The 26,772-nt window shown below is 50.5% G+C and overlaps 1 protein-coding gene and 1 pseudogene across 2 annotated transcripts in view; one reads left to right on the forward strand and one right to left on the reverse strand.

The window, feature by feature from the left end:
- ERGIC1 (endoplasmic reticulum-golgi intermediate compartment 1) overlaps positions 1–26,772 on the forward strand; it is a 108,150-nt gene that overhangs the window by 8,207 nt on the left and 73,171 nt on the right. The window contains exons 1-2 of one of the 2 annotated variants that reach the window (XM_059061709.2): positions 9,939–10,055; positions 10,236–10,333. The exons of the other annotated variant lie outside the window; for it this stretch is intronic. Of the exons in view, the coding sequence (XP_058917692.1) occupies positions 10,236–10,333 (98 nt within the window). The 5' untranslated portion in view covers positions 9,939–10,055. Of the gene's footprint in view, positions 1–9,938; positions 10,056–10,235; positions 10,334–26,772 lie in introns of those variants that run through there. 2 annotated transcript variants of the gene reach the window in all.
- LOC131754779 (serine-threonine kinase receptor-associated protein pseudogene) lies at positions 4,950–6,769 on the reverse strand (annotated as a pseudogene).

A 26,772-nucleotide genomic window follows, 5' to 3' on the forward strand; every position in this document is an offset into this window, starting at 1 on the left:
TATTTGGTTGTGGGGTTGTTGTTTTTGTGTGTGTATGTGTGTGTTTTGCTATGAAGTTGAAGGAGTTTCTTATGTATTTTGGATATTAACCACTTTTCAGATACATGGTTTGCAAATATTTTCTCCCAGTGAAAAGGTTTCCTTTTCACTCTGCTGATTGTTTCCTTTATTAATTCAGTTTTAAAACAGGAAGCCAAGGTTCAGAGCTGGGAAGTGAACTGGCCCAGGGTACACAGCTGAGGAAGTACAGGACTGGGACTTGAACTTGGGTCTGTGATTCGAGAGCCAGGGTATTTCATCATGGTGCTCTTCTGCCTCACTGGTACCTTGACATTGTCTATTTTTATGACTGTCCACCAGGTCTCCACTATCATTTTCTCTCTTGCTGTCATATCAGGAGCCACTGACATGTGGAATTTAACTAAAATGTCCCTTGACTACTTTGGACGAAATCTGGTGGTATTTGACTTGTTTTGATGTTTTGCTGAGTCCAAGGGTACCTTCATGGTGTGGAGCAAGTGTCTCCAAATCTTCAGGGGAAAGTGCTAGGTCGTGGGCCACCCGTTCAGAATGTCCTCCTACACTGCAAATTCCTCCGAGGGCTGCCTTGACCTGTAAGCTTCCATTTTCCTCATCTGCAAAGCGGGGTGCTCATACTTACTTTTCCTTACTTTCCTTGAGGATGAGATGAGCTCGTGTGGAATGTGGGACCGTTTCACTCATCATGGCCTTCCTTGGAGCTCTGGTAGACCTGAGCAGAGGGGCATCTGGGGGGTGGACATGGTAAAGCTGGGGCCCCTTGGGTTTGCAGGACCAGTGATGCACTCCCGTGAGAACACCTGGGGCGATTCAACCCAGAGCTGGGCTCCCCTCTCTAAGTGGCACCCACATGGTGACCCCAGACCCCAAGGCATTAATCTCTGGTGGGAAAAAAAATGGTCAAATGGTCACACACCCAGGTGTCCCCAGGCCCTGGGCAGGTATCACGGGGTGGGGGGCAGTTGGGTGCTGGCTGGGGCCCATCAGAGAGTGACGTTCCATTGGGAAGGGGCAGCTGTCTGTGGCTTGTTGCCCTACAGATTACCCAGTTTTTTAGGAAATGATGAAAGTCTGATAAATTGTGTGAAAATGGTTAGTAACTGCTTCCAGTTTTATTGCTGTTAAACATTATGCTGGGCCAAACCAAAGCCTTCTGAGGGCTGATGATGGCCTGTGGCTGGCGGCAGCAGCCTATGTGTCACACGTACCAGTGAACGAGCACACACTCGCCGGGTGGACAGGACTTGGGACGGTGCCCCTGGACTCTCGGGAGGTGGTCTGGTGGGTCTGGGCTCGGAGCCGGAGGCAGAGGAGTCGAGGGACCCCCAGGTTTGGGCAGAGGCATCCTCAGGGCACGATTCTTCCAGGCCAGGCAGCCAGGGCTTCCCTTCTCTGGTTGGTGCTAGGGTGGCACTGCCAGCTCTGCCGCTGGACCTGTCTCCTCCTCAGCAGTCCCGGGGCTGGCCAAAGCTCAGTTTGAGTGGCACTCCCTTCTCCAGATCCCTTAAAACCTTCAGCCCTCAGGGTGTCTCAGGTGACCTCCCAGGGCTGTGCTGTGACCACAGTGCCCCCAACGGTGCCCATTTATCAAGTGCCAGGTTGAAGGCCTTTCTTGGATTCAGTTCATCCTCACATCACGTAGGAACCAGGTGTCATTCCCATTTGCCTGATGAGGATGCTGGACACAGAGGGGACAGGACTTGGCCAAGGTCACACAAACCACAGGCAAGTGGAACACTCTGTGATGCCAGAGCTGGTTTACTTAACCACACTTGCATGTCCCAGAGGGGAGCATAATCACCTCGATTTGGGGGGGGGCACTCCATGGAAACCCCCGATGTCAGCTGCTGTCTACTTAGTTGTGATTACAATTTATTGCCATGGAAACCTTGGCGGGGAAGGGGGCTGGGCCTAGGTGACCATTTCCAGTATCTGTGTGACACTGTACATCTTTGGGCAGGAAATTACCACTGAGCCCCTGCTGGGGAGGCGGGGAGAGGGGTGCAGCCCTTCCTGTGGGGAGCAAGTGGGGCTGGCCATCCTGTCCTTTCTCTGGCTCGTCTCTGGAGCCCCAGTCAACAGGCCAGGAACAGGCTGGGGTGGTGGAGTCATTTGTTCGTTGAGCATGTTTCTTGAAGGCCTACTGTGTGCCAGGCACTGTTCTCAAAGCTGGGGATATAGCACTGAGCCAGACAGATAGTTCCTGCCCCCCCAATCTCACGGAACTTATGTTTTAGTTCTGGTATTTGGCGTCTCTCTTTTTTTAAAATTGAAGACACTTTAATTTTGGAACAGAGTTACAGAAAAGTTGTAAAGATGGTACAGATACCTCCAATCCAGTGTTCCCCAGATTTTATTTTCAGATTTCACCTGTTTTCCACTAATGTCCTCTTTTTTTTTTGAGGGACTGGTTCTTTATTTCAAAAGGACACATCAATTTCCAGTACCAAAACAGTTACACTGTTGGTTTTTCTTTCTCCCAATCGGCCCCCAAAGAGATCACACCAAAGGAGAGTACATTTTAAGCCAATTAAGCTGCAGGATGCACACCTAACAGACCTCACTGAAACCTCACCAAAAAGGTGGGGATTGGGTAGGGGAAAGAAACTTTAAAAGATCAGCACACTGCCAGCCCACAGACTGTAGAGAGCTCTCATAGCCAGATGGGGTGACCAGTGTGCCCCAAAGAAGCAAAGTCTCAAAATAATATAAAATTTAAAAACAGTTTTGTTCCACTAATGTCCTTTTGTTGCTCCAGGATCCAATCCAAGATCCAACATTGCATTCAGTGGTCACGTCTACCCAGGCTCTGGTTGGGGACAGCTCCTTGGTATTTTTTTTTTTAATTTTTTAAATTTTTGGCTGCGTTGGGTCTTCATTGCTGCGTGCAGGCTTTCTCTAGGTGCAGCGAGCCGGGGGCTACTCTTCGTTGCGGTGCGCGGGCTTCTCATTGTGGTGGCTTCTCTTGTTGTATAGCGCAGGCTCCAGTAGTTGTGGCTTGCGGGCTCTAGAGCGCAGGCTCAGTAGTTGTGGCGCACGGGCTTAGTTGCTCCGCAGCATGTGGGATCTTCTTAACCACTGCACCACCAGGGAGGTCCCCAGTCTTTTTTTTTTTTTTTTTTTTTTAAATTTTATTTATTTTATTTTTTAAGTTAATTTTTATTGGAGTATAGTTGCTTTACAATGTTGTGTTAGCTCCTACTGTATAGCACAATGAATCGGCCATACATATGCATATATCCCCTCCCTTTTGGATTTCCTTCCCATTTAGGTCACCACAGTTCATTAAGTAGAGTTCCCTGTGCTATACAGTATGTTCCCATCGGTTGTCTTTTTTTTTCTTTGCGGTACACGGGCCTCTCACTGTCGTGGCCTCTCCCGTTGCGGAGCACAGGCTCCAGACGCGCAGGCTCGGCAGCCGTGGCTCACGGGCCCAGCCGCTCCGCGGCATGTGGGATCTTCCCGGACCGGGGCACGAACCCGTGTCCCCTGCATCGGCAGGCAGACTCTCAGCCACTGTGCCACCAGGGAAGCCCTCGGTTGTCTATTTTATACATAGTATCAGTAGTGGATATGTGTCAATCCCCGTCTCCCAGTTCCTCCCACCGTCAGTCTTTCTTGTTCTTCATGACCTCGGCAGTCTTGACGAACACTGTCCAAATGTCCTGTAGAACGTCCTGCACTCTGGGTTTGTCTGATGTTTTCTCGCGATTACACTGGGTCGTGGGTGGAGTGCCCTTCTCAGCACATCCTGTCAGGGGTACCTGGCATCCACATGATGTCACTGGTGGCACTGCCCTTCAGCTGGATCAGGCAGCATTTGCCAGGCTGCCCCCGCCGTATCACTCCCTATTGATCAGCAGTCCTTCTCCTGACCATCTTCACTGTCAGCTGGCCCTCCTGTAGGGAAGCGGACCACCAGTGTCTAGAATCCCTCGTGCAGTTTCACGTGTTCATTGTTAGCAGTGACTCTGCTCTGCTGGTGCAGGCCGCACCGCCCTGGGCACCCGTATCACTTCTGAGGGGGTAGGAGGTTTCGGGGTGTGGAGTGCTCTGGCCCCCCCCACGCCGCAATCTTTCCATTATGCCCTATGCCCTCTGAAAGAAGAGCCAGTAGAGAGGGCTGTAGGAGCCATAAGAGTAGCCTTGAAAGAACTAGGAGTACTTCATCCAGCCCAGGGAAGCCTTTATTTTTAGGCATTTTATTTAGACAACTAAAAACAATTAGATGTTCAGAAGGAGTGTACAATGAAAGAGAGGTCAAAGCAGTTACTTTATCATGTATTCCCCCTCTTCTTTATAACTAAAGCAAAAAAAAAAAAAAAGGCTTTCTGCTTTAAGGGAAAAGTCAGAAAAATAGGTCAATATATTTTCCCTCTGATAATAACATAAACAGTTACAAGAAATCTAACTGTAATAAGAGAAATTGGGTGTTGGTTTGCACATATTCATTAAAAAGACAACAGACCAGGGGCTTCCCTGGTGGCGCAGTGGTTGAGAGTCCGCCTGCCAATGCAGGGGACACGGGTTCGTGCCCCGGTCCGGGAAGATCCCACGTGCCGCGGAGCGGCTGGGCCTGTGAGCCATGGCCGCTGAGCCTGTGCGTCTGGAGCCTGTGCTCCGCAACGGGAGAGGCCACAACAGTGAGAGGCCCACGTACTGCAAAAAAAAAAAAAAAAAAAAAAGACAACAGACCATTGTACTACAAGAGTATAACTCCATCTGCCTTCAGCTGATACTCTTGTGTTTTCAGTTACAGGTATCACCAAGTTGGTTAGTTCCAGCACTGGAGCTAATTCATATTCCTCATTGTTTACTGCTCTTGTTTACCTTAAGCAGAGAGTAACTCTGGAGGCTGATGCTTTTCTCTGTTTGTTTTAGTCCATAAGTTGTGTACATCTGCCTGATGCTCACGCCTTAACTTCAGGAGTTGCACTATAGATGGAATCAGAATTCTCTGAAGCAATTTCTTCTAGCTCCTCTTCCACTGTGTCTGGAAAACTGATCTTTGGCTTTGCCAGCTCACCACTATCTTCTTCAGGAAGCACACATTTCCAAAGGCAATATGTTTTTCCTACCACAGTCTTCCATAGTCTCAGTGTTCCATCTTCAGAACCACTAGCGTAGAGTTCTCCATCAGGACTAAACCTCACACAGTGAATGGGACCAAAGTGTCCTTTGTAGGATTCTAATTCTTCTCCACTATTATAATTATACTTATAAAGTTTAAAATCTTCACCCCCTGCAACAAGAAATTCTTTCTCAGGATGAAGAGATGCAGAATTGATGGTTGCAGGAGCTTCAAAAGATTTAATTGGGTCCAAACTTACTGCACTGTGAAAAGCAATAGATCGTCCATAAGTTATTACCAAGATCTCTCCCTCAGGAATATATTCCATACTGCTAACAGACATATTCAAATTTAGAGATTTCACTTCTGTCATAGTAGCATGATCCCAAAGGCGAACAGTTTTATCATCAGCTGAAAGGATCTGTTTATCCTCGCTGCACCATAGAGCCTTTTTAATACCAGAGGTATGACCACTGATTTCCTTAGGTTCTGCCTCAGGTTTGTTCAAGTCATATATGCATAACAGTTTATCCTGTCCCCCGGTTAACAAGTAATTACAATCCTGCGTAAAATCCAGTCTTGACAATGTGTTTATGAGCCAGGGTCATCAGTTCATCTCCTGAGACAGCATCCCACACTTTGGCTGTGAAATCTGCAGCACCTGTAGCTGCTTTGGTGGCGTCCTTATTTACTGTTACATCCCAAACAGCACCCTCATGACCCCAAAATGTTCCAGTCCAGTCTCCTGTATCTCGCTGGCGTAGAATAGGTTTACCATCTTTGCAAGCACCGATTAGGCAATAGCCGTAAGACGTGATGCCACTGAAGGCCAAATCCACCACAGGCTGCGTGTGACGTGTGGCCCGCACAGGTGAGCGGCCTCATTGCCACGACGGCTGCGAGCCTTGTGATCTGGCGGGGGGGAGGGGAGGGGGAGCCGAGGGTGGTCTGGTCTTTTCTCTCCTCTTGGCACCCACTGCTCGAGGCCCCCCACCGCCCTGGGGTTGGGCCGGAAAGGCGAAAAGGCCAGTCTGGTGGCCCCGAGGTCAGAAAGGGGTTTAGGAATGGGTCAGGAAGTCTGCGCTGGACAAGCGATCCACTGCTGTCAAGGGAGGGAAAGGGAGGGAGAGAGGAGAGTAGGGGAGGAGGAGAACAGGAGAACCGGCGGCCATGACCCGCACCATCCAGGGAAGCAAGTTAAAGACTCATTCCATGGTCTTTCAGTCCCCTTACTAGACAGGGTGGTAGGCCAGGCCCCGGCTAATTCCTGTGGATTCAGGAAATGGCTGTTGGCTCGGATGAGACGCATCTCTCCACTCCTCTCTGCAGGCTGACATCGCACCCGCCCTCCTGGGCCAGCCTTAAGCCTTATCCACCTCCTCTGTGAGCCCTCCCTGTTCTTGGGGAGTGGTGATGCGCCGAGATTTCCCAAAGCCCTCCCTGACTGCGCTCTCCTGTCTCCATCCGGCTCTGCGCCATGCGGCAACCTTGCTCCCTTCCTTCCTGGCTTGCCGGGCTCCAGGCCATGGCAGTGTCACTTGTGCCGTCTCCTGCAGGACCCAGCCCAGGGACTGGCACATAGTCAGGGCACAGCAGTTCCTGGGTGATGTGCTCAGCAGAGGCTGCATCGCACTGTGGCAAAATAACGGCTTTGTGCATCTCTAAAAGTCCTGGGTTCAAGTCTCGCTTCACCACTTCCCAAACGTGTGGCTTTGGGCAAGATGCCCTCTGGGTCTCAGTCGCCTCACTGAAAGATAATAAGCCCACTACTCATTAGTGCCTGGTTCCCAGTGCTATCTTGAAGGACTAATTGAGCTCATCTCTGTAAAGCCCTTCAGACTATGCCTGGTATCTGTGAGGTGCTCAATTATTATTCTTTGCAGAGAAAAGCACCAGGATGTCAGGCTGGTATATAGAAACTGGACTAGAGCTGTCCCCTTTGTATTAGCCTAAGTCAGCTAATTCCTATAAACAACCTGAAAAATCTCAGTGACTTAACGCAACGGAAGTTCATTCCCAAGGTTGTGGGGATGCTATGCCCCTCGCAGGTACCCTGCCCTCCGTCTTGTGGTTCTTCCTCAAGAGGGTGTTGGATTTTTCTGAGGCCCGGCAGTGTGGGGAGAGAAAGGGAGGCCGTGGAGGGTCTGGATGTGGTGCTATCACTTCTGCCTTGACCCGGGGAACTGGCCTCACCCAACTCCAGGGGGGTCAGGAGATCTGATTGGGCCGTGGACCCAGGAGGAAGAAAAAAGGACGGGCCTTGATACATGTGTCACTGGCAGAGGTGGTAACTGCAGTCAGTATATTCAATCTCCCACCATTCTGGTACCATCTCCGTAATTTGGGGGTGTGTTCTTAAACAACATGTGTTATTTACTCAATAACTTTTATGGAAACTACTCAGTTTTTGAATTTAACATGTTTATTTATAAAAGGTAACTTTATAACATCTTTGAAATGGAAAAGCAGTATCACCTGCTACAAATAGATACAAATAATTGCAAGCCTGTTCCGTTCTAGCTAGCTGGTGCCTGCTACAGTAGCTGGGTCTGTTAAAAAAGGGATGTTAGCAAGTGCCAGAGAAACGAGAGGATGACAGCTGGATAGCACCGCCTCGAGACGTTCTCTTTGATGTTCTCAGAACACTCAAATGAGAGCTGAACAGGGAATGGCCTCACTGTGAAGTCTGATGCTATTTAACCACCAGGTCCCCACATGGCCTGAAATCACCCAGGTCACACCGGTGGCATAGGTGTCACGCTTTGGGAAATGCTGGCTTAGGGGACAATCAGCACACAATTTGTGCACAGGCAAATCCAAAACTTGGTGCAGAGAGAGGTAGATGAAATCACCTGTCACCCTGTAGCACTCATGACTTTATAGTTTCCACCTTAATCTATGAGAGGAATTAATGGTGTCACTTCACCAATGGGAAACTGAGGCCCATAGCAGGGCATGACCCCCGGCTCCCCCGCAGGACTCATGGCCTTTCCACTGTCCCTGGCTGCCTTCTTTGGTCGGTGAAGGCTTGCCGCCGTAGGTGAGACCACGTGGGCAGGGGTCATGTGTATTCATGCTGCTCTCTCATCTCTCTGCCCCTCTCACCCATCACCTGCCTGGTCCATGTGACTGTGCTGGCACAGGAATGCCTGTCTCCCAGGCCTGCTTCAAGGAGCCAGGAAATCAGAAGATGACCCTGGGCATGCTTGGGTACTTGTCACCCACTCACTGGCCCAGTGGGTGACACAAGATTTGTGTGGGGACTGCATCAGTGGATGCTCTCCCTGGGGAACTACTTGCCTGCTGTTAAGGGGAGGGCTCCCCATACGTCCTGGCCCGTCTTTCTGAAGTTGTTTTGCAGTCCTGATTCAGGTGGACTCCACGAGTGGTTTGCTCACAGGGTAGAGGAGTCCAGCTTCCTCTCCTGCTCCTAAATCCCTTCCCACAATATCCCACTCATTCCAAGTTATGCCAGCGCCAAGCCCCACTCATCGAATACAGGCAGTGTGCCCCGGATCTCCCAGCAACATGGCCAAAGGTATTGTTACTCCCATTTGTGGGGATGAAGAGATCAAGGCCCAGGGAAGCAGGGTTCATTCATTCATCCATTCATGCACTCACTCAAAGGTTAATTGGGGAGGATTCCAGGGACAACAAGACTGACATTGTCTTTACTGTTGTAGCATTTCCAGGGTAGTGGGGAAGGTGGGCTGAATGACAGTGAACAAATAATTGCACAGATGGTTATTGTCCACAGTGGTGAGTGCTGAGGAGGAAGGAAAAGGAGACAAGTGATAATGAGTTTGCAGAGAAGGAGCTCGCTGGATTAGCTTGGCCAACTTAGTGCCCTTCCTCCAGAAAGATCTTCCCAGACAGCGTACTTTATCTAATTTGGGTCACCCCCCCATCCCTTCCCTGTGTGTATCTTTTTATCGCACCTGGACATGTCCTTCAGATCACTTACCACAATTGCAGTGATCTGTGTGTGCCATTTGTCACCTGACATCTGTCTGTCTCGATGGAGTCTAAGCTCTTGAGAGCAGGGACCAAATCTCTGCTCATCACTGGATCCTGGTACTGAGCCCAGGGTCTGCACACAGCAGGTGCTCAGAAAATATTTATTAAATGAAGGAAGGAGAGACTCAGATCTAAATCAGATCTAAATCTGTGGAATGTGGGGCCCATGCTCCACAAACCTCACACCTCCCACAGCTCAGAACTCAGACAAGATGAGACCCCGGAGACCTGGCAGAGTGGTCCAGATCTGCTGGGATTGGATGCTTTGTTGTCATATCTCTTTGTGTTTGGAAAAATGTTTCTAGTTTTCTTCTAAGAGTATAAGTGCATCAGAAAATATTTATTTCTCTAACAGTGGGAATGGGAAATGTTCCCTACCGAATGTGTCCTGAGGAATTGGAAAATCTGACATTACTCAGGCCCTGCCCGAAGTGGGAATGGGTGGCCAGCTGCCTGTCCTAATGGGAGGCTACCAGGCTTCCCTCACCCCTGCTAGCTCCGCTTGCTTGAAATGGCACTTTTAGTCCCCAGGATCTGAGGTGGGGAAGCTGGGAGGGAGCAGACACCTGATATTCCACACTCACCCACTCACCCCAGCCAGCGGCCTAGGCCTAATTGTTCCCATTTTGAGAAAACAGAGGCTCAGAGAGGCTGAGGGCTTGGCCCAGAGTCACACAGCCATCAAACAGCCAGCCCCTAAAGTCAAGACTGTCCAACCCTCAGAAAATGATACTTTCTGTTAGATCACCTGACTGTGGAGATTTAAGGTGCCCAGTTTTCAGTTTCAGTCGAGTAATCCTGTTCTCTCTAGAACTGGCAGGTTTCCCTAATCACCTGGGTCCTGTCCTGCCCCCCACCCTCAAGTCCGGTCCAGATGGGCCTGGGAGTCTGCGTCTTTCAAAGTGTCCTCAGTGATTCTTAGGATCAGGTAAGCTGGGAAACCCTGAAGAGGGCTTCCCCATTATGACTTAAGTGTAACTCTGGGATTGGGTACCACAAATCTTAATTAACTTAATAATGATTATCATGAAAGTGTCACATGGGGCTTAAGAGTTTAGAAAGCTCTTGGAAGATGAGTGTGGTCTGGGGATGATCGTTTTCTCTGCAGATGAGAACACTGAAGTTCAGAGGGGCCACCGGAGCGCAGCTTTTCTGCACTTGGATCTCATACGTTTTCTGGTTTACCGCAGAAGTGTTTGCATCCTGGTGAGTGTTATAGGTCCTCAGATTGTTCCTGATGACATGGCTGTGGGTTTTGAGCCCTCTGTTCTTGGTGCAGAGAACTAGCCCTGACCCATCCTCTGCAGTCAGATGCTTCTGGAAGGAGGGAAGTGAGAAGCCACAGATGCTGGACAGTTGGAGAGGGTGGTGATAGAAGTAAACACTTACTGAGCATCTCCTGGACATCAGGCACGGTGCTTATGCACTGTAAATCTATCATTTTATTCAGTTCTCACAACAAACCCAGGAAGTGAGGGATTTTACTTACCCCATTTTACAGATGAGAAGGCTGGTATGAGTTCAGGTTCCCGGCTGATTAGACTCTGTAAACACGGGAGCTGGGAGGGCATAGAGATGGGTGGAGCCAGCCCCTGCCTTTTGGAGCTGGGAGCCCCGCCCAGATTCACCCTGCAAACCAGGTGGCTGGGCCGGTTCCACTCTCCGTCCTGCCTGATTTTCCCTGACTTGGCTTTGGTTGGCCGAACTTTGAAACTGGGGCACTCTCAAAGCCAGGTGGTTTGTCAGAGCTGAGTTAACCCTGAGTCAAAGGAGGAATGAGAGGGTTCACTCACCCGCCTCCTCCCTGCCCTGTCCCCACCCGTCCCTCCCTAGGTCAGGCCCCTCACAGTGGGGCCACACAGACGTGTCACCCTACTTGGACCTCTGCCTGCCTCACACTCACTGGAACATGAAGAGTCAGCTGCCCGGGACTTAGCTTGTTCTAGAGCCATTGTTGTGAGGTCCCAGGCAGACCCAGGACAGCTGGGCTTTGAAGCCTGGCACATCTGGGTCCCAGTCCTGGCGCTTCTGCCCCCCTCACTGTGTGTCCTTGGGCAGCTCACTTCACCTCTCTGAGCCTACCTCCTGGGGACATGAACCCTGACCCCACGGGATTACTGCTTGGAGTCGAGAGCACCTCCCACAGCTACTGGCTCATTGTAGGTCCTAATTCAGTGACATGACGCCTCTATTTCCTTCCACTATTTATGAACTTCCTGTCATCCTTGATCTAAAACAGAGTTTATAAACTGGCAGCATTGGGGGTCAAATTCTGCCCAATCACAGATGTGATTATTTGGTCCTCACATTTTTAAAAAAATTTAAAGTTAAATGCCAGCATTTCAAATTAGGAGATTTCACATAAAAATCTGGATTTCGGGCTTCCCTGGTGGCGCAGTGGTTGAGCGTCGGCCTGCCGATGCAGGGAACGCGGGTTCGGGCCCCGGTCCAGGAAGATCCCTTTAAAAAAAAAAAAAAGAAAAAAAAAATCTGGATTTCCAGTGCCTCTAGAAGAATGGGGTTCCCAGGCTTCACTGGCAAAAAGGAAACTGCCAGAGAATCAGAATCAGGTGTATTTGTATCGTTGAGGGGAGGGGGCAGTATTGTATTTCTCATGCCTCCACTTTGAGCCTAATGATTAAAGATTCTCCTAAGGCCACCCCACAAGGAAGGAATAAATGACTCCGAAATGGCTTTTCAGACACTGGCGCAGTCCGCCCAGGTGCCATGTGTCGGTGGGTTAGCTGGCAGGACCTCCTTCCTGCAGGCCAGTGTCATCTAACCCAGACCACCTCCTACAGGCCTCATGCCAGCAATGGACACCAGGGAGCCAGTCAGGGAGGTCTCCCTTTGGAAAGAGCCAGTGGCCTTTGGGAGACAGTGGAGACCAGGCTTGAGAACTTGATCTCTGAGTCTCCCACCAGGCTATCAGTGCCTTGCTCTTCCTTCAACACAGTTGGGTCCCCAGGGCCTAGGGCAGTGATGGGCACAGTGAAAAACGCGTTGAACAGTGAATGAGCAGTCTCCCTGGAGTTGAACTGCAGCCCTGCTACTTGCAGAGTTGATTTGCTAGCACTTTACCCACATCATCAGCGGGGATGGTGACGGTACCTTCCTCCTGGGGGACAGTGGAACTTCAAAGAGATAACTCGGCTAAATTGCTCAGCACGGCACCCACCATGGTAAGTGACCAGTACGTGTGGCTGTGATGATTATTCCGTTGGCACAGGTGTTTCTGTGCTTGAACCTTGGTACAGGCCACCACTTGGGCCTCTGACCCTGCGGGTGGTGGTGTTACAACTGCGTGAGCATGCTGGTGGAAACAGCCCGGAGGACACGTGGACTTGACCAAGGGTGAGGACCCCTGGGGAGAACCACCTGTTTGTCAGCTGGTATCACTCCCTAGTGTGGAGACGTGGGATGTGGATGTGATGTCCACCCTCCCACAGGCTGAACTGGTTGGCCATGTGCTATTGTTGCCTGAAAGATACTGCACAGAAGACAAAATGGGTAGGAATGTGCCCTGGGCCCAGCAGGCTCCATGACGTGTGAGCCACTCCTGAGTCTGCTACTGCCCCAGGTAGAAGCAGCTAGAAGAGTCACAGCTACAGCCGCCACGGCAGTGCATGCTGGCCTTTAGAGTCCCTTTCTAGCCCCAAGGGCTCTGGAAGTGGAAGGGCTGGTCAGGCTACTCAAAGTAGAGCATCTTCCTCAGTGGGACCTTCTCCTTGGTACCTCTTGTCTGTTTTTAGCACACTTACCCAGCATTTCCTTCCCTTGATCACCCACAGCGGCTCTTTGGGGGAGGAGTCACCCCTTTCACAGATGGGGAAATTGAGGCCCAGGGAGTCACAGTCTGCCCAGCTGGCTGGGGGCAATTGGCTTGTTCAGATGATTCCCACGGCCCCACCGAGAGATCGTGATATGGGGAATCAGGGCCCTGGCCTCTGTTATTTTTTAAAAAAATAAGTTTATTTATTTTATTTATTTATTTTTGGTTGCTTTGGTTCTTTGTTGCTGTGCGCAGCTTTCTCTAGCTGCGGCGAGCGGGGGCTACTCTTTGGTGTGGTGCTCAGGCTTCTCATTGTGTGGCTTCTATTGTCACGGAGCACGGGCTCTAAGCACATAGGCTTTGGTAGTTGTGGCATGCGGGCTCAGTAGTTGTGGCTCGCAGGCTCAGTAGTTGCGGCTTGCGGGCTCTTCAGTAGTTGTGGTGCATGGGCTTAGTTGCTCTGAGGCATGTGGGATCTTCCCAGGGCAGGACTCGAACCCCTGTCCCCTGCATTGGCAGGCGGATTCTTAACCACTGCGCCACCAGGGAAACCCCAGCCTCTGTTTGTTTTTTTTTTTTTGTGTGTGTGTGTGTGTGTGTGTGTGTGTGTGGTACGCGGGCCTCTCACTGTTGTGGCCTCTCCCATTGAGGAGCACAGGCTCTGGACGCGCAGGCTCAGCGGCCATGGCTCACGGGCCCAGCCGCTCCGCGGCATGTGGGATCTTCCCGGACCGGGGCACGAACCCGTGTCCCCTGCATCGGCAGGCGGACTCTCAACCACTGCGCCACCAGGGAAGCCCCAGCCTCTGTATTTTTAAGCAAACTCTCTGGGGAGTTGTAATGATCAGGAGAGGGGGGAACCCAAGTAGGGACTCCGGTTTTGTGCTCTGGCCCTGCTGTTTACTCAGTCAGCCAAATCATCTACTTCTGCGGACTTCCCTTCCTCAGCTGTGAGATGGGGAGAGTAAGTGGTATCCACCTCAGAGGGTGGTTGTGAAAATGCCATAGGCGGTGGGTTGGTTGGTCAGTGTAACATTCTTAGGATTTGGGGAGTATTGATTTGTTGCTATTGTTCCACGTGGGATTTGTTACAAAAGCAATTTAAGAAACAAAAAAGATACCTGTGAGTAATTTACAGTAGTGTCTTCTCATCTCCTTTGAGGTAGGTGTCTTAGGATGCTGGGATCAGGGTTGCTCTGCCCCCATTTTAGAGGTGAAATGGCTGAGGGGGCAGGCTGGACTTTGGAACTCCCACAGGGCCCCGGGCAGGTGTGGAGGTGGCTGCCTCGGGTTGGGGCAGCAGTGGGATGGGGTGTTAGAGGTCACCGCACCCCACCATCACCTCCCCCGCGTGGCCTTTCTCAGAACACCAGGAAACACCTCCGGGTAGGGATGGTCACGCTGCTTTCCAGGAGGGCCGCGGGGGTGAGAGAGGAAGCACACCCACCTGCCTCCCACACCTGGGCTTGATCCAGGCAACACAGCCTCTTCTGTTCCCCCTCACTTCTCCACTGGTGGCTTGGCTGCACCAGAAGTTCTCCCTAAAGCATGTCTGCTGAGGTGGTCTCAGTCCATCCAGCGCCCTCCTTGCTCATTTGCTCGTTCGTTCATGTAACTGTTATCCGTTGAGCACCTACTGTGTGCCATGCGCTGTGCTGGTGCTGGTGTGCGGAGCTGAACCCCACGGACATGGTACCCACTCTCAAGGAACTTCCATCCCAACAGGGAAGATAGACAGTTAAACCATCAAGAGTTTTCTGAGCAAGAACATCCAGGGATCTGTGGGGATATTCTGATCTACCTTGGTGCGGAGTTCTGAGAGGACCTCCCCTAGTGCCACCTCGAGGCCTTGTGATGAGCAGAGCTGGACAGATGCCAAGGCAAGGGGTCCAGGCCCATCCAAAGGCAGAGGCAGGAGTGAACTGTCAGCACCTGGCGAACTGGCTGGAGAATGCATCGGGGGCACCATGAAGAGTGTGCCCTTGACCCTCAGCACAGTGGGGACAAGTTTGAGTGGGGAGCTGGGTTCTGTTTGTGCCGTGGGCAGCCTGCAAATCTGCGCTGCAGAGATGAGCCTGGGCGCAGCCTGGCGGGGGCCAGGCCAGCAGCCGCTGGCTCTTGTGGTGTCCAGTCTTTCTGCCAAGAGGCCTCTTTGATTCACATTTTCCACATGGACTTGATGTTTTAGAAATGTTGACCTTCAACTAATCAAATGTCACTTATTAAATTGCAAGTCATACCCTTTTCAATTTACAAAAAGGACAGTGGGCCGGTGACTTAGTTCATGGCCTGTTGGTAGGAGGGAACCTGATAGCACTTGAGGCCAGAGAAAAGACAGGCGCCTTATCAGTGACCCCCCTCCCCCATCCTCTGTCCCCGTGTCCCCAGGGGGTGGGCAGCATGTCTTCTCTGTGAGAAGCTGAGCTGAGAGTGAGGCTGGGTTAGCAGCCAGGCTGGAGAAGCTGTGGCAAGGCTGGAATGCCAAGTCCAGGCAGGTGGACTTGAGCCTCCCTCTCAAGAAGCAAAGGATCCTCTTAGAAAGGTGAGGTCAGTTCATACAGGCCTGAGAAGAGTCAATGCCACGTAGGCAACGGTACCTGAGTAGAAAAGAAGGCAAAAGGCAGGATGTGCACAAACAGGGAGTGGGGGTGGGGGTGGGGGCGTGGGCGGCTTCCTGGAGGAGGGACACTTGAGAGGAGTCGGATTGGGATCAGGAGAAGGGATGGCATTCTACCCGAGGGGCTCTGCAGTTTGATGAGATTGGGAGGAAGGGATAGCTGTGTGGGAAAGGGCAGGGGATTACAACGGGCAGGTGAGGTAGGCCTGGTTTGTAGACCACCCAGAGGAGCCTGGCCTGGGGTCTGCATGTGCTGCATCAGGCAGTGGGGAGCCATAGCAGGTTCTTGAGCAGGGACGGTGCTTAGGAAGGAGAAGGGGATCAAGTGAATGTAAAAACTCCCTGAGGCATGGACAAAGGGGAACTAAAAGCCCATTGGCTTGAATCAGTATGTTTCCCAAGACAATGGGGGAGTGTTCTCCCTGATAGGGTGACTAGTCCTTATTCACACCCTCAAGGAGACTGAAGACAAGACTGTCAGACTGTGGATGCCAACCTGAGGCTGAATCCATGCATATGAAACGCCTAAAGCACATTGTAGACAGATGGGCTGCCGTGGGAATTGTAGCCAAGGGTCGGGGCCCCTGAAAACCCCACAGCAGGAATTTCACAGATGGGGAATTTAAAAGCATTTTGGAACACAACATTGGGCTCCCAAGGCCACTAGTGGACCTGAGGAACAGGTTGATGTGTGTTGACGTTCACTAGAATAGTACACTAAAGAGAATATCTGCAATGTGTTAAGCATCTTAGATTAGGAATAACAGGAACTTCTTTCAGTTTCAGTTTCCTCATCTGTAAAATGGTCCTAATGTTAGTGCCTGCTTGCTAGGGCTTTTCTGAGGATTAAATGGACTGATGCAGATGAGACGCTTGGCGTTGGACTTGGCTGGGCTAAGTTCTCAGCTGATGGCCTGGACAGTCCTGTTCATTCCTTCTTACCATCCTTACCTGCTAAAAGCATAAGCATCTCTGCTCCAGCAGTTTCAGGGAGATGCTTATAAATTTGTTTCACTTTCTTGCAGGGATGCTTGGCATAAGAGACTTTCCCCCTTGAGTGTAGAACTAGACTAGAGTCTAGACAATGGTGTGTGGCAATGAGCAGTCACAGCCCTGACCCCAGCCCCTCCCAGCTGTGGGATCCCCGGCAGGTCCTTCATCCCCTTGGGTCTCAGTTTTGTCATATGCAACAATGGGCTAGTATCCCACCGCCACCCACCCCCACCCAGGCACTGTGTGAGGCAAGATGAAATAGTGTCTGTGAATTGTCAGCAAGTACTCCATCATGGCCACCTGGTAACCATCCCCCAGGACCCCAGGCAGCCCTCATGTATGACTCAGTTCCCTCCCCATGTTCTTGTCTTCCACCTTCCTCTGTAGCTCCTAGAGTGGGGGTAGTAGAATCTGGGTCTCTCCACCTGCTCTTTGCTTTACTTCCCTTTTCACTTTTCATTCCCTGGGCTGTTTGTTCAATCATTCATTCATTCGTCCATTCACTCACTCATTATGTACAAATATTTATGCTGCTCATTGTGCTAGGCACCTGGTGGGCCAGTGGTGAACGAGAGGCATATAGCTCCTTCTGTTGCGGGGTCTTCATTTTCAGCGATTAAATCAAACATCCAGTTAAATTTGTACTTATCAGTTGATATGAGGTCTGTGAAGGAAAAACACAGGGGATTCTTCTAGAGGTCAAGGGAAACCTCATGACAGCGACGTTTCAGTGGCTGTCTGAAAGGTACTTAGGGTTGGTTCATTAAGGAGGGAGGCCCAGGTGGAGGGAACAGCATGGGCAAAGGCCCTGAGGTAGGGAGGTAGCATTGTCCATGTGGAAGTGGCTGCAGGACAGAGCCGGGGAGAGCCCAGGCTGGAGGACTCAGCTGGGCCAGGCCATGAGGGACTCATAGGGCACGATTAGGAAGATGACCTTTATCCTAAGAAGCCTTTGGCCCTTGAAGCATTTTAAGTAGATCTTCATGAAGAGTTCACTCTGGACTGAAGGGGAAGAGCAGTTAAGAACCTCCTTCAGTGTGCAGGTGAGGGTGATGATGCACTACTGCACACCCCGGGTCCTTTACTCACACACTAGAGGAGCAACTCATGACTTGCACTTAGCAAGATGAGAATCCTTGTGTTGGTACAGAAGAAAGTCACAGATGGCGGGATTGTATGTCCTGGAAGCTTGGGGTGGGGCCCAGGAGCCTTTGCCGAATCACTGCTTGTCATGTGATCAAGATGATGGTAATGCAGGCTGCTCAGAGGAACCCAGGAAAAACCTGCTGTGTCCCCAGCAGGTCCAAGTTCATACTCTCAGCTGACCTTCCCAGTGCCCTACGGACAAGGGTGGGAGTGTCCTGTTGTCCAAAGAAAGAAAACAGCGTTGGATGTTGGTGAGGGATCTGCCCAAAATCCTGAGGCTCCTGCCTGCCAGGTGTTTGGGGCCAGAGTCCCCACTTGCCTGTCCTGTAGGTAGGAGCAGGGAGAGCACATCTGTCTTTCTGAAGCACTTTGGACGGGTAATACCAGGTCAGGAGGTTCTGTGGCTAGGAGAAGCCTCTCTGAGGCTGTGACTTTTGAGGCTCACATTGCCTTCTGCCACCTACCTAGCCCAGGCTCCCCTTCATAGCTTCCCAGGATCCCCCAGACCTGGGTGGGCAGTGGGTGGCCTTACCTGGGATGGCTCTGCTGCCCTGCATGCCCCTTTCTGTGTCCCCCCACCCACAATTTATCCTTTCAGGCTTTGGGTCGAGGCAGGGCTGTTCCCTGTAAATACCAGTCCCCTTACATGTGCATTTTTCCTCTATGATTTTTCCTGTTTTGATGAAACACTGCTCTTGGCTGTACAGGTTCCCAAGAGGGAACCGAGGCCCCGGCTCGGCTAGCCAGTCATTCAGGAACTTTGCTTCCAGGCCCAGCCCCACACCCAGCCCGCATTCCGCCAGGGCCATAACCTTAACCTCCATGCACTGTGTGAATGGGGCCCGTCCCTCCCCACCCCCCGCCCCGTCCCAGTTCCCATGGTTCCCATGGCCACCTCCTTATCGCTATTCCCAGCTGACTGAAAAGGGCTGCATTCCAGCCTGAAGTTAGCCTCGCCCTCTCTCCCCCTTTCTGTTTTCTTCCAGACTGAGGGGTATAAGAGTTTACTAGAGTTAATGGTCCTGCCACCAGTGTCTGATCCCACTGCATCCATCAGGCTGCCTGTAGGGAAAGGATGGGGTGGTACCTTAGCCCGTTCATTCATTCGTGCATTCAGCAGATGCACTGAGCACCTCCTGTGTGCCAAGCATTGTTTTAGGCACTGGGCATAAAAAGCGTGGAAGTTAACCAGTGTCACGGAGGTGAGGCGCAGCTGCTCTCTTTGGCTGAGCTTTGCAGGTTGGAACAGAGGCTCAGGGCTCTGGTGCAGGTTTCCAGGGGCTGCTGGTCACCTCTCTGCCCACCTCTGTGGGGAATCACGTTAAAAGCCCCTCGGGTGGGGCCCCTGTGAGCCCAGTGTAGCCCTCACACCTCCTCCAGCTGAGTGCGGGCAAGATTCCAGCCCTCGCCCTCCGCCTCTGTCACGTGTCCTTGAGCAGGACAGGCAACCTGACCAGCTGGACACGGTGGCCTCGCGAAGACCACAGCACGGCCAGTAGGTGGTGGTTCTGGGATTTGGGAGCCAGGTTCCCCTCACTCCAAAGTCATTTCTTTGGGGTTCTTGACTATTTGTTGGCCGGGTTATCTCTGTTGCTTTTTTTCCTGCGGTGTTTCTTGCCTTTCAGCGGTGCTGTGCCTACAGGCCTTGTCTTAATCCCCTGGCTCTGCCAGAGGTGCTTGTTGAAAGTATTTGTCCTGGTAATCACAAGCTTTTAATCCTACTTTTGACGCGCGTTTACCCATCCCATTCTCCTGCGTGTTTGTCCATTACTTATTCATTCTTTCAACAAACAGCATTTATTCAGGACCAGGCCCCTGCGTGCCAGGGAATGGAGAGACAGGTGAAGCAGACTTGTTCCCGTCCTCAGGGAGCTCACAGCTACGTGAGGCAGTGGGCTTGGTACTCCAATTTGGGAGGTGGGCCGACTTGCCTGGTCCTTGATGCTGATGATGGGAATAGCTAACCCTGAGGCAGCGTTCTCAGGGCACCTGCACCGCCTTCTTGCATCTATTAACTGATTTAATCCTCGTGACCACCGCTGTGAGGTGGGTATAGGCTCTGTTATTATGAATAACATAATACATATCGGGAGCTAACTTGCCCGGGGTCACCTGGCTAGTGGCAGAGGCGGGATTTGAACCCAGGCTCCCTGGCTCCCCAGTCTGGGCCCTTAACTGCACCAAGCTGCGTGACCGTGAACTTGCTAGATAAAGCAATGGGAACAGAGCGTGCAAATCACAGAACTGCGAAAGAAACAGGCTGCTCCGAGGCTCGTGTGGCAGAATCGAGACCAGCCTGAGTGGGAGCTGGTGCCGAGTGTGGGTCCCCCAGTCAGGGCAGGGGGATGGGCCAGGGCTCAGGTCTTCCCCGAGCAGGAGACCCAGAGTGATGTCGTGTGAGGAAGGAGCCAGGGCGTTGGCCGCGCCCGTGTGTCTCAGTGAGCACAAAAACATATTCCAGAGCCAGACCCCGAGTTCCACAGTGTTTGGAACCCTGCCTGAGGGCCTGGGCCAGTGCTGTGTGGAGGAGGAAGGGCCTGGCTGGGGCAGACGGAGGCCAGGCCAGCCGCGGCCAGAGCCTGGCTCTGTGCTGACCGCTGGGGTCACTCTGGGTGAAATGCAGTCTGCCCTCCTGGGCACTCGGCACGCTGCCGCAAATCCACTGCAGAGAATAATCCGGAGTCCTTTCCCTGGCCTGCAGGGCCCTGCGTGATCTGTCCTCCCCCCGTGTCGCTGACCTCATCCTGGGCCTTCTCCACTCCTTGTGCTCCAGCCATGTGGGCATTGCTGCTCCTTGACCAAGTTGACCACGCTCCCATGTTGCCCCCACTGCTTGGATGCCCTTCCCGGGCTCTTGGCATGGCCGGCTCCTTCCCTCCCCTCAGGTCTCTGCTCAGAGGTCCTGCCCTGACCACTCAGCCTGAAGCGTCCCCATCACACACTCTCAAATCACCCTGTGTGCTCCTTTGTAGCTCTTAGCACACTTCAGGACAGTCCCAACTCCGTTTTGCTCTCTCCCCTCCACAAGAACACAAGTTCTTTAGTTCATAGGCCTTGCCTTTCTTGTTCACTCTCGTTTCCCCAACACTATCAATGGTGCCTGGTGCTTGTGGACACTAAACGTTTGCTAGCTAAACGAATGAGCCTCAGTTTCCTCATCTGTAAAATGGGAAGCAGCTCGCCGATCTACTAAAGTTGGTGTAAAGATTAGAGCGTGTTTAGGTTAAGGTGCCTCGTACAGGCCTGGCACATAGTGGGCACTTAGGATTGGTAAATGAAGCTTGTGCTGAGGCCCAGGTGTGAATTTCCAGCCTGGTATAGATTCCGTGGACATTGCATAGCTGGGTTTTTTGACATTGCCAGAGCAGCCTGGTGCTCACCAGCTCTGAAAATCAGGGTGGTAAGCGGGGCAGGATGAGGTGAAGGAAAGAAAGAAGAAAAGAGAAAAAATGAGAAGGAAAAAGGCCTGGGATGCAGTGGATTGTTTTTTTAGTGGAAACGTAAAAAGAGATGGTTTCTTGCAAGATCAGGTTTTGCCCACTGGAAAGTTTGTAAATTCCTGCCAAGATCTTTTTTTTTTTTTTTTTTTAAGACCATTAAAGTCACAGGTAATTCCAGTTAATAAAAGTGGAAAGAATGATAGAATTTGAAAGTCACCATTAAAACTCCACAGTTATAATTATTTCAGTTAAAATCCACTAATTTTGGATGCCAAAATTAGTGGGCAAAAGTTTAAGCAGAAACAAGATATTTGTATAGTCTCAGAGTATCTCCCCCGAAATATTTAGTAATTACAAAGTGGGAAAATAGTAACTGCCAAGAGAATCCTGGCAGATCGAATCTTAGCCAAGTGATCAAGGCTAACAGCACAGGTGATAAGACATATGGCATCATGTCCCCAATGTGGGGCTCTAAGGAGGGCACAGCACTGTGGGATTCTTCCCAGAGATGCACAACCTGACTTAAATCACCAGAAAACATCAGACAAGCCTGGTTTGAGACGTATTCTACGAAGTAACTGACAAACACTCTTCAAAAATGTCACAATCATGAGAGACAAGGAAAGATGCGGGACTGTCACAGATTAGAGACTAAGGAGGACCCCGGATTGGATCCTAGACCAGAAAAATGACATTAGTGGAAAAACTGGTGAGATCCTAATTAAGTTTGTCTTTTCCTCGATGATATTGTACCGAGGTTAATTTCCTACTTTCGAGAATTTTTCTGTGGTTTTCTCTGGTTCTGTAAGATGTGAACATGAGGGGACACTGGCTGAAGGGTGTGTGGGAACTTTCTATGCTATCTGTGCAACTGTTCTGTAAGACTCAGATGATCGTGAAATAAAAGGTTTAGAAGGATGGCACTAGATAAAGGGGGAAGATAAAGAAATATGGCAGGAAAAATCTAATGGAGACTTCATTATGGCATCCAGACTGCACAAATGAGTACGTGTTTGCAGAAAGGCCCGGTGATGGTGACGGGAGTTCTAAGGCACGGAAGTAGGCACCTTTCAATTGAAAAATCCCGTTTCCTTGAAGAATTTTCCACAGCTGGTTGGCTGTCTGGCCTTGACTTTGCCCTTCCTTAAGGGGCTCTGGTTCTTCTCTCCTGAGTTCTGTCACCGCTTAATCAGCAGAGGGTATGTCCTTTAGTGACGCCCATTGATGTCAGGCTGTACGAAGGCATGGTAGGATTCACCAGCCACAGATTCGGGAAGTCCTTAGCAGCATCTGCCAAATTTATACCATTCCCGGGCCACTTTCACACTTTTGCCATATCTACCTCTACCCATACTGTTATAAACTTTCTATATTATTTATATGGACCCACTTTAAAAATTCGAACAGGTGAGTTAAAAGAAAAGGTAAAACCAGAAAAGGTAAAACCAATGTCATTTGCCGTGAACCCAAAGTATCCATAAAATTCAAAGCAGTGACTTTCAAAGAAAATTCGAGCTTAGGGCTGTTGCTGGTAGAAGGTTCTGAGCCTGAAACCTGCTCTTCGGTTTATTAAAAAGTAAGATTATTAGGTGTTAAAAGACCCTCTGGAACCAAAATGAGACTTTCTTCTAGACTCATTCAAGAGAATTGATGGAGAAGTAGAGTGGGAGGAACTCCCTCACTGGGTGATTCATGTTAATTGCTGCCCTGCCCTGGTTCCACCTAAAACCATCTCATGCGGGAGAAGCTCCTCCAGAGCCATCTAGCCCTCCCTGAGGGGCAGGAGACCAAGGGCCCTGGGGCCCAGCTGGCCACACTGTCAGCCTGGGTGGCCGTGAGCCCTCCGTCTGCCTGGCCCACCTCTTTCTTCTAGACCCAGGGATTCAGATCTGACTTTGTGAGACCAGATCTGAAGCCACTTACTCTGGCCAGCTGTCCCTGATCTGCCCTCAACTTCAGAACATGTTGGCTTTAAAAAAAAAAAAAAAAAACAGAAAGCAAACATCTGACTTTCTAGGAGATACAGGAATTATTCTCATACTATATTGTTCCTACTTAATTCCAAGAACCAGGCTTTATCACGTTGAGGTGGTATCTGCTGTGTCACAGAGCTGGGTGGGGTTCGATAGAACAGGGCTCTTAATCATTTTGACATCTACCCTTTGTAAGAAATACATTTTATATTGCAACTCAGCGGACAACATGTAAAAACTCAACATAGCAATGCTTCCTTTATACAGGCAATGCAAACAGCTATTTTTTATTCTATTGTAGCATTTTTTAAAATGCTGGTTACAGCTCACTAAGTTGATTTCTCAACTCCCTAGTCATAACCTGCAGTTGGTAAAACACTGCTCTAGAGGATGACAGCATGAACCATAGTAACAGATCCCACTTTTTTGAGTACCTAGTATGTGCGCAGCACAGTGCTGAACACCATCTTGTTTAATCCTGACTATGTTTGCTCATCAGACTACTGAGTCTCAGAGAGGGACGTCATTTAGCCCAGGTCACAGAGCGTGTAAGGGCAGAACCAGGATGGCTACCTGGTTGCGCATGTCGTTTGGGCTTGGGAACACTTCCCCTGTGTATCTGCCTTTGTACCTTGATCAAGATTGTCCCCAGAGGAGATATGGATAAATGCATAAATGACAGAATCAAACATCAAGTTGGTATAGAAAGATACTCAAAAACCATCTCTTTAGTTTTACTCTAAGCTAGTGCAAGGGGTTCCCAAACCTGGCCAATGATTTGATGTTCTTTCTTCTTAAATTTTAAATTAATTTTAAAATTGAGGTATAGCTCACCATAAAGTATACCCCTCAGTGGCTTTTTACGTACATACACCCATGCCACCACCCCCAGATTAAGACAGAAAACATTCCCAGCCCTTGGGAAGACTCCCTTGTACCCCATCCTGGTCAGTACCCCAACCAAGAGAGAACCCTTCTGGCTTTCCTCACCATTGATTATTTTTGTCCATCCTTCAAGGTCACATAAACAGCATCCTACTGTATGTGTGTGTCAGCCTTCTTTTATTCAGTGTAACATCTATGGGATTCACCCATGTTGCGTGTGTCAGTAATTCATTTTCTTGTTTTGTAACATCTGACTTCTTTTTGATACTTCTAAGCTTTTTAAAAAATGTTCATACACTATTTTAGGCATATCAAATAGCATAGAGACTAATCCATACCTTCCCCCCATTTTAAGAAACACACCTTAAGCCCTCATATTCTTCTTCTCCTCGTTTCACATTTCCATCTTTGATGCATTCCCACCTCCATCCCGGAATAACTTCTCTCCCCAAAATGGTGTTGATCCTTCATGTACATGTTGGTAAATCTTTACTACCTGTGTATGAAAATTCTTAATGGGTCTTTCTGGATGCTGGGTGTGTGTGCACATGTGTGCACATGCTTTTTTTGTTTTTTTGCATTGCTGAGCCCAGATAAAAAATATTTTTAAAATGTTCCAAGTCTTTCTGGAAATCAGAATCTCAGCTTCATGCTATTGAGGTCAAGAGAGTTGGAGCAGAGTCCAGAAGGAAAGGCCAGTCAGGGAGAGGCAGGAAGAGAGCAGAGTGGAGACAAAGACCCCAGGGGCAGGAGGAGGATTGGGGTGAGTACTCCTTACCATGTGAAACACCTGTAACCCTGGGTCTCCAGATCCCCTACCTTGTATCTCATTCTGGACCCGTGGGGACCTCAGTGTGCCCCACTTTCTGACTTGATTTCCTGGATCCACTGGTGTCACCTCTGCTGCAGCAGCCCTTGGAGGGATTTGAGTGGGGAGAATGAGGTTCTCCTTTGGGAAGAAGAAAGTGCTTGTGGTCCTCTCTACCTCACACCCTGCAGCCTCGTAGTAGCGGGTAAAGCGGTGAGCACTCAGTTGTGGGGCCAGGCACTGCGCTAAATAGCTACTTTCCCCATACTAACACACGGACCCCCTCAGAGCTACCCAAGGAGGGAGCACTGTTTGACAGACTGAGAAACTGAGGCACAGGGAGATGGAGTAAATTCCCAAGGCCACAGCTAGCGAGTGCTGAATGTGGCCTCACACCCAGAAAGGCCGGCTCCAGACCCTCTGTGACCATACACCCTCCAGCCTCAATTCCAATAGAGCAGGGAGGCCCGTGCCCTTCCCTTTCTGGCACTCATCTCCTTCTATAACTACACATTTGTAACAGAGCTTTGTTTGACTCGGGCTCCAGGCAGGCAGGGACTGCCTTTGTTTGGTTCGCATTGTATCTCAAGGGCCTAGCTCAGCATCTGGAACAGAGCAGGTGCTAGTGACACGTGCGGGCGGAATCAATGCTGAGTGAAGGAATGAATCTGCAGAAGCAGAGCTGGGAAACCATTCATGAGGTGTTCTCTGTAGATGCAAGGCCTGCCCCCGGACTGCGGGGAATCTGAAAGCCAAGGGTCTGAGCCAGCCCCAGCTCCAGTGCTCCCTGGCAGTGCTGCCTTTATCTTCCTCACCTGGAACGTGGGCATTGTGACAGTTCCTCCCTCCCAGGGTTGCTGACACTGCATGGTCAGGTGTGCCGCATCACAGGCCATTCTGGGTCCTGTTGGGGGAGGCTGTGGGCTTCCAGGTGGGTGGGGGCCCTCTGTAGACAAGAGGCCAAGGTCATTTCATGGGAGAGCACAGGAGTCCTGGTTCAGGCCCAGCAGTTGCATGGAACTCGCTGATGGGCACATGTGAGCTATTTGATGGATGCTGCCCCATAACTTTCTGCTGTGTCCTTAGTTCTGCCCCTCGGAAGCCGCAGGAACAATGCTGACTGGCCTTGGCCACTGCCTCTGAATTTCAGCTCTCTGTTGTCATTTGACACCAAGAAGACTGCCAGCCAGCTAAGCTGCAGAGGTGTTACTGCCCCCATTCCTTGCTGACATCCGCTGGGTCCTGGCTGGGCAGGACAGCACTTGCCTCTCTCCATACTCTCTGCTTTGAAGACATTCCTCCTGGCCCTGGTACTAACCAGCAGGCTTTCATCTCCATTCTCTAATACACCCACTGTTGACCTTCTCTGCCTCATGCACTCAATGGGGCTGTTCACAGGAAATGCCAAGGACCTCTCCCAAATAGCTTTGAACTAACCTTTTGTGATTGCTTTTTGGGTGCTAAGGGCTCTTTCTGCATTCCAGTTAGCGATCCCATTTGTTTCTCAAAATCCCACTAGAAGGGGGGATGTAATCCACCGAGGTTCAGAGAGGTCTAGCTAGTTGCCTAAGCAGGGTCAGCATTAGAACGCCAACCTGTGTGAGCCCAAAGCCAGGGTTTTCTCCACTTGCCCCTCGTACTGCTCTGCAGAGAGAAGGCAAGAGTAAGCCCACGAATGGCAGTGACAGCCACACCATCGTGGTGATAATTGGCAGTGATGATAATTGCAGCTGACATCTGTCGTGTGCTTGGTCTCTCCTGTGACCTGTCATCCGTGCCTTCCATATATAACCCACACTCACTCCAGTGAAGTCGTCAGTACTTTTATTCCCATTTTACAGGTGAAAACACTGGAGGTTCAGAGAAAATTTTGTCCAAAGGCACACAGCTAGTACATGAGGCAGTAGAGCCCCTGGCTTTGCAGATCCACGCCTCAGGGATTGAAAAACCGGACACACTGTTCATCCAGACACTGGAATATTATTCGGTACGAGAAAGAAATGAGCTACCA

Source organism: Kogia breviceps, chromosome 4 (assembly GCF_026419965.1).
Source record: "Kogia breviceps isolate mKogBre1 chromosome 4, mKogBre1 haplotype 1, whole genome shotgun sequence".
Taxonomy (NCBI): Eukaryota; Metazoa; Chordata; class Mammalia; order Artiodactyla; family Physeteridae; genus Kogia; species Kogia breviceps.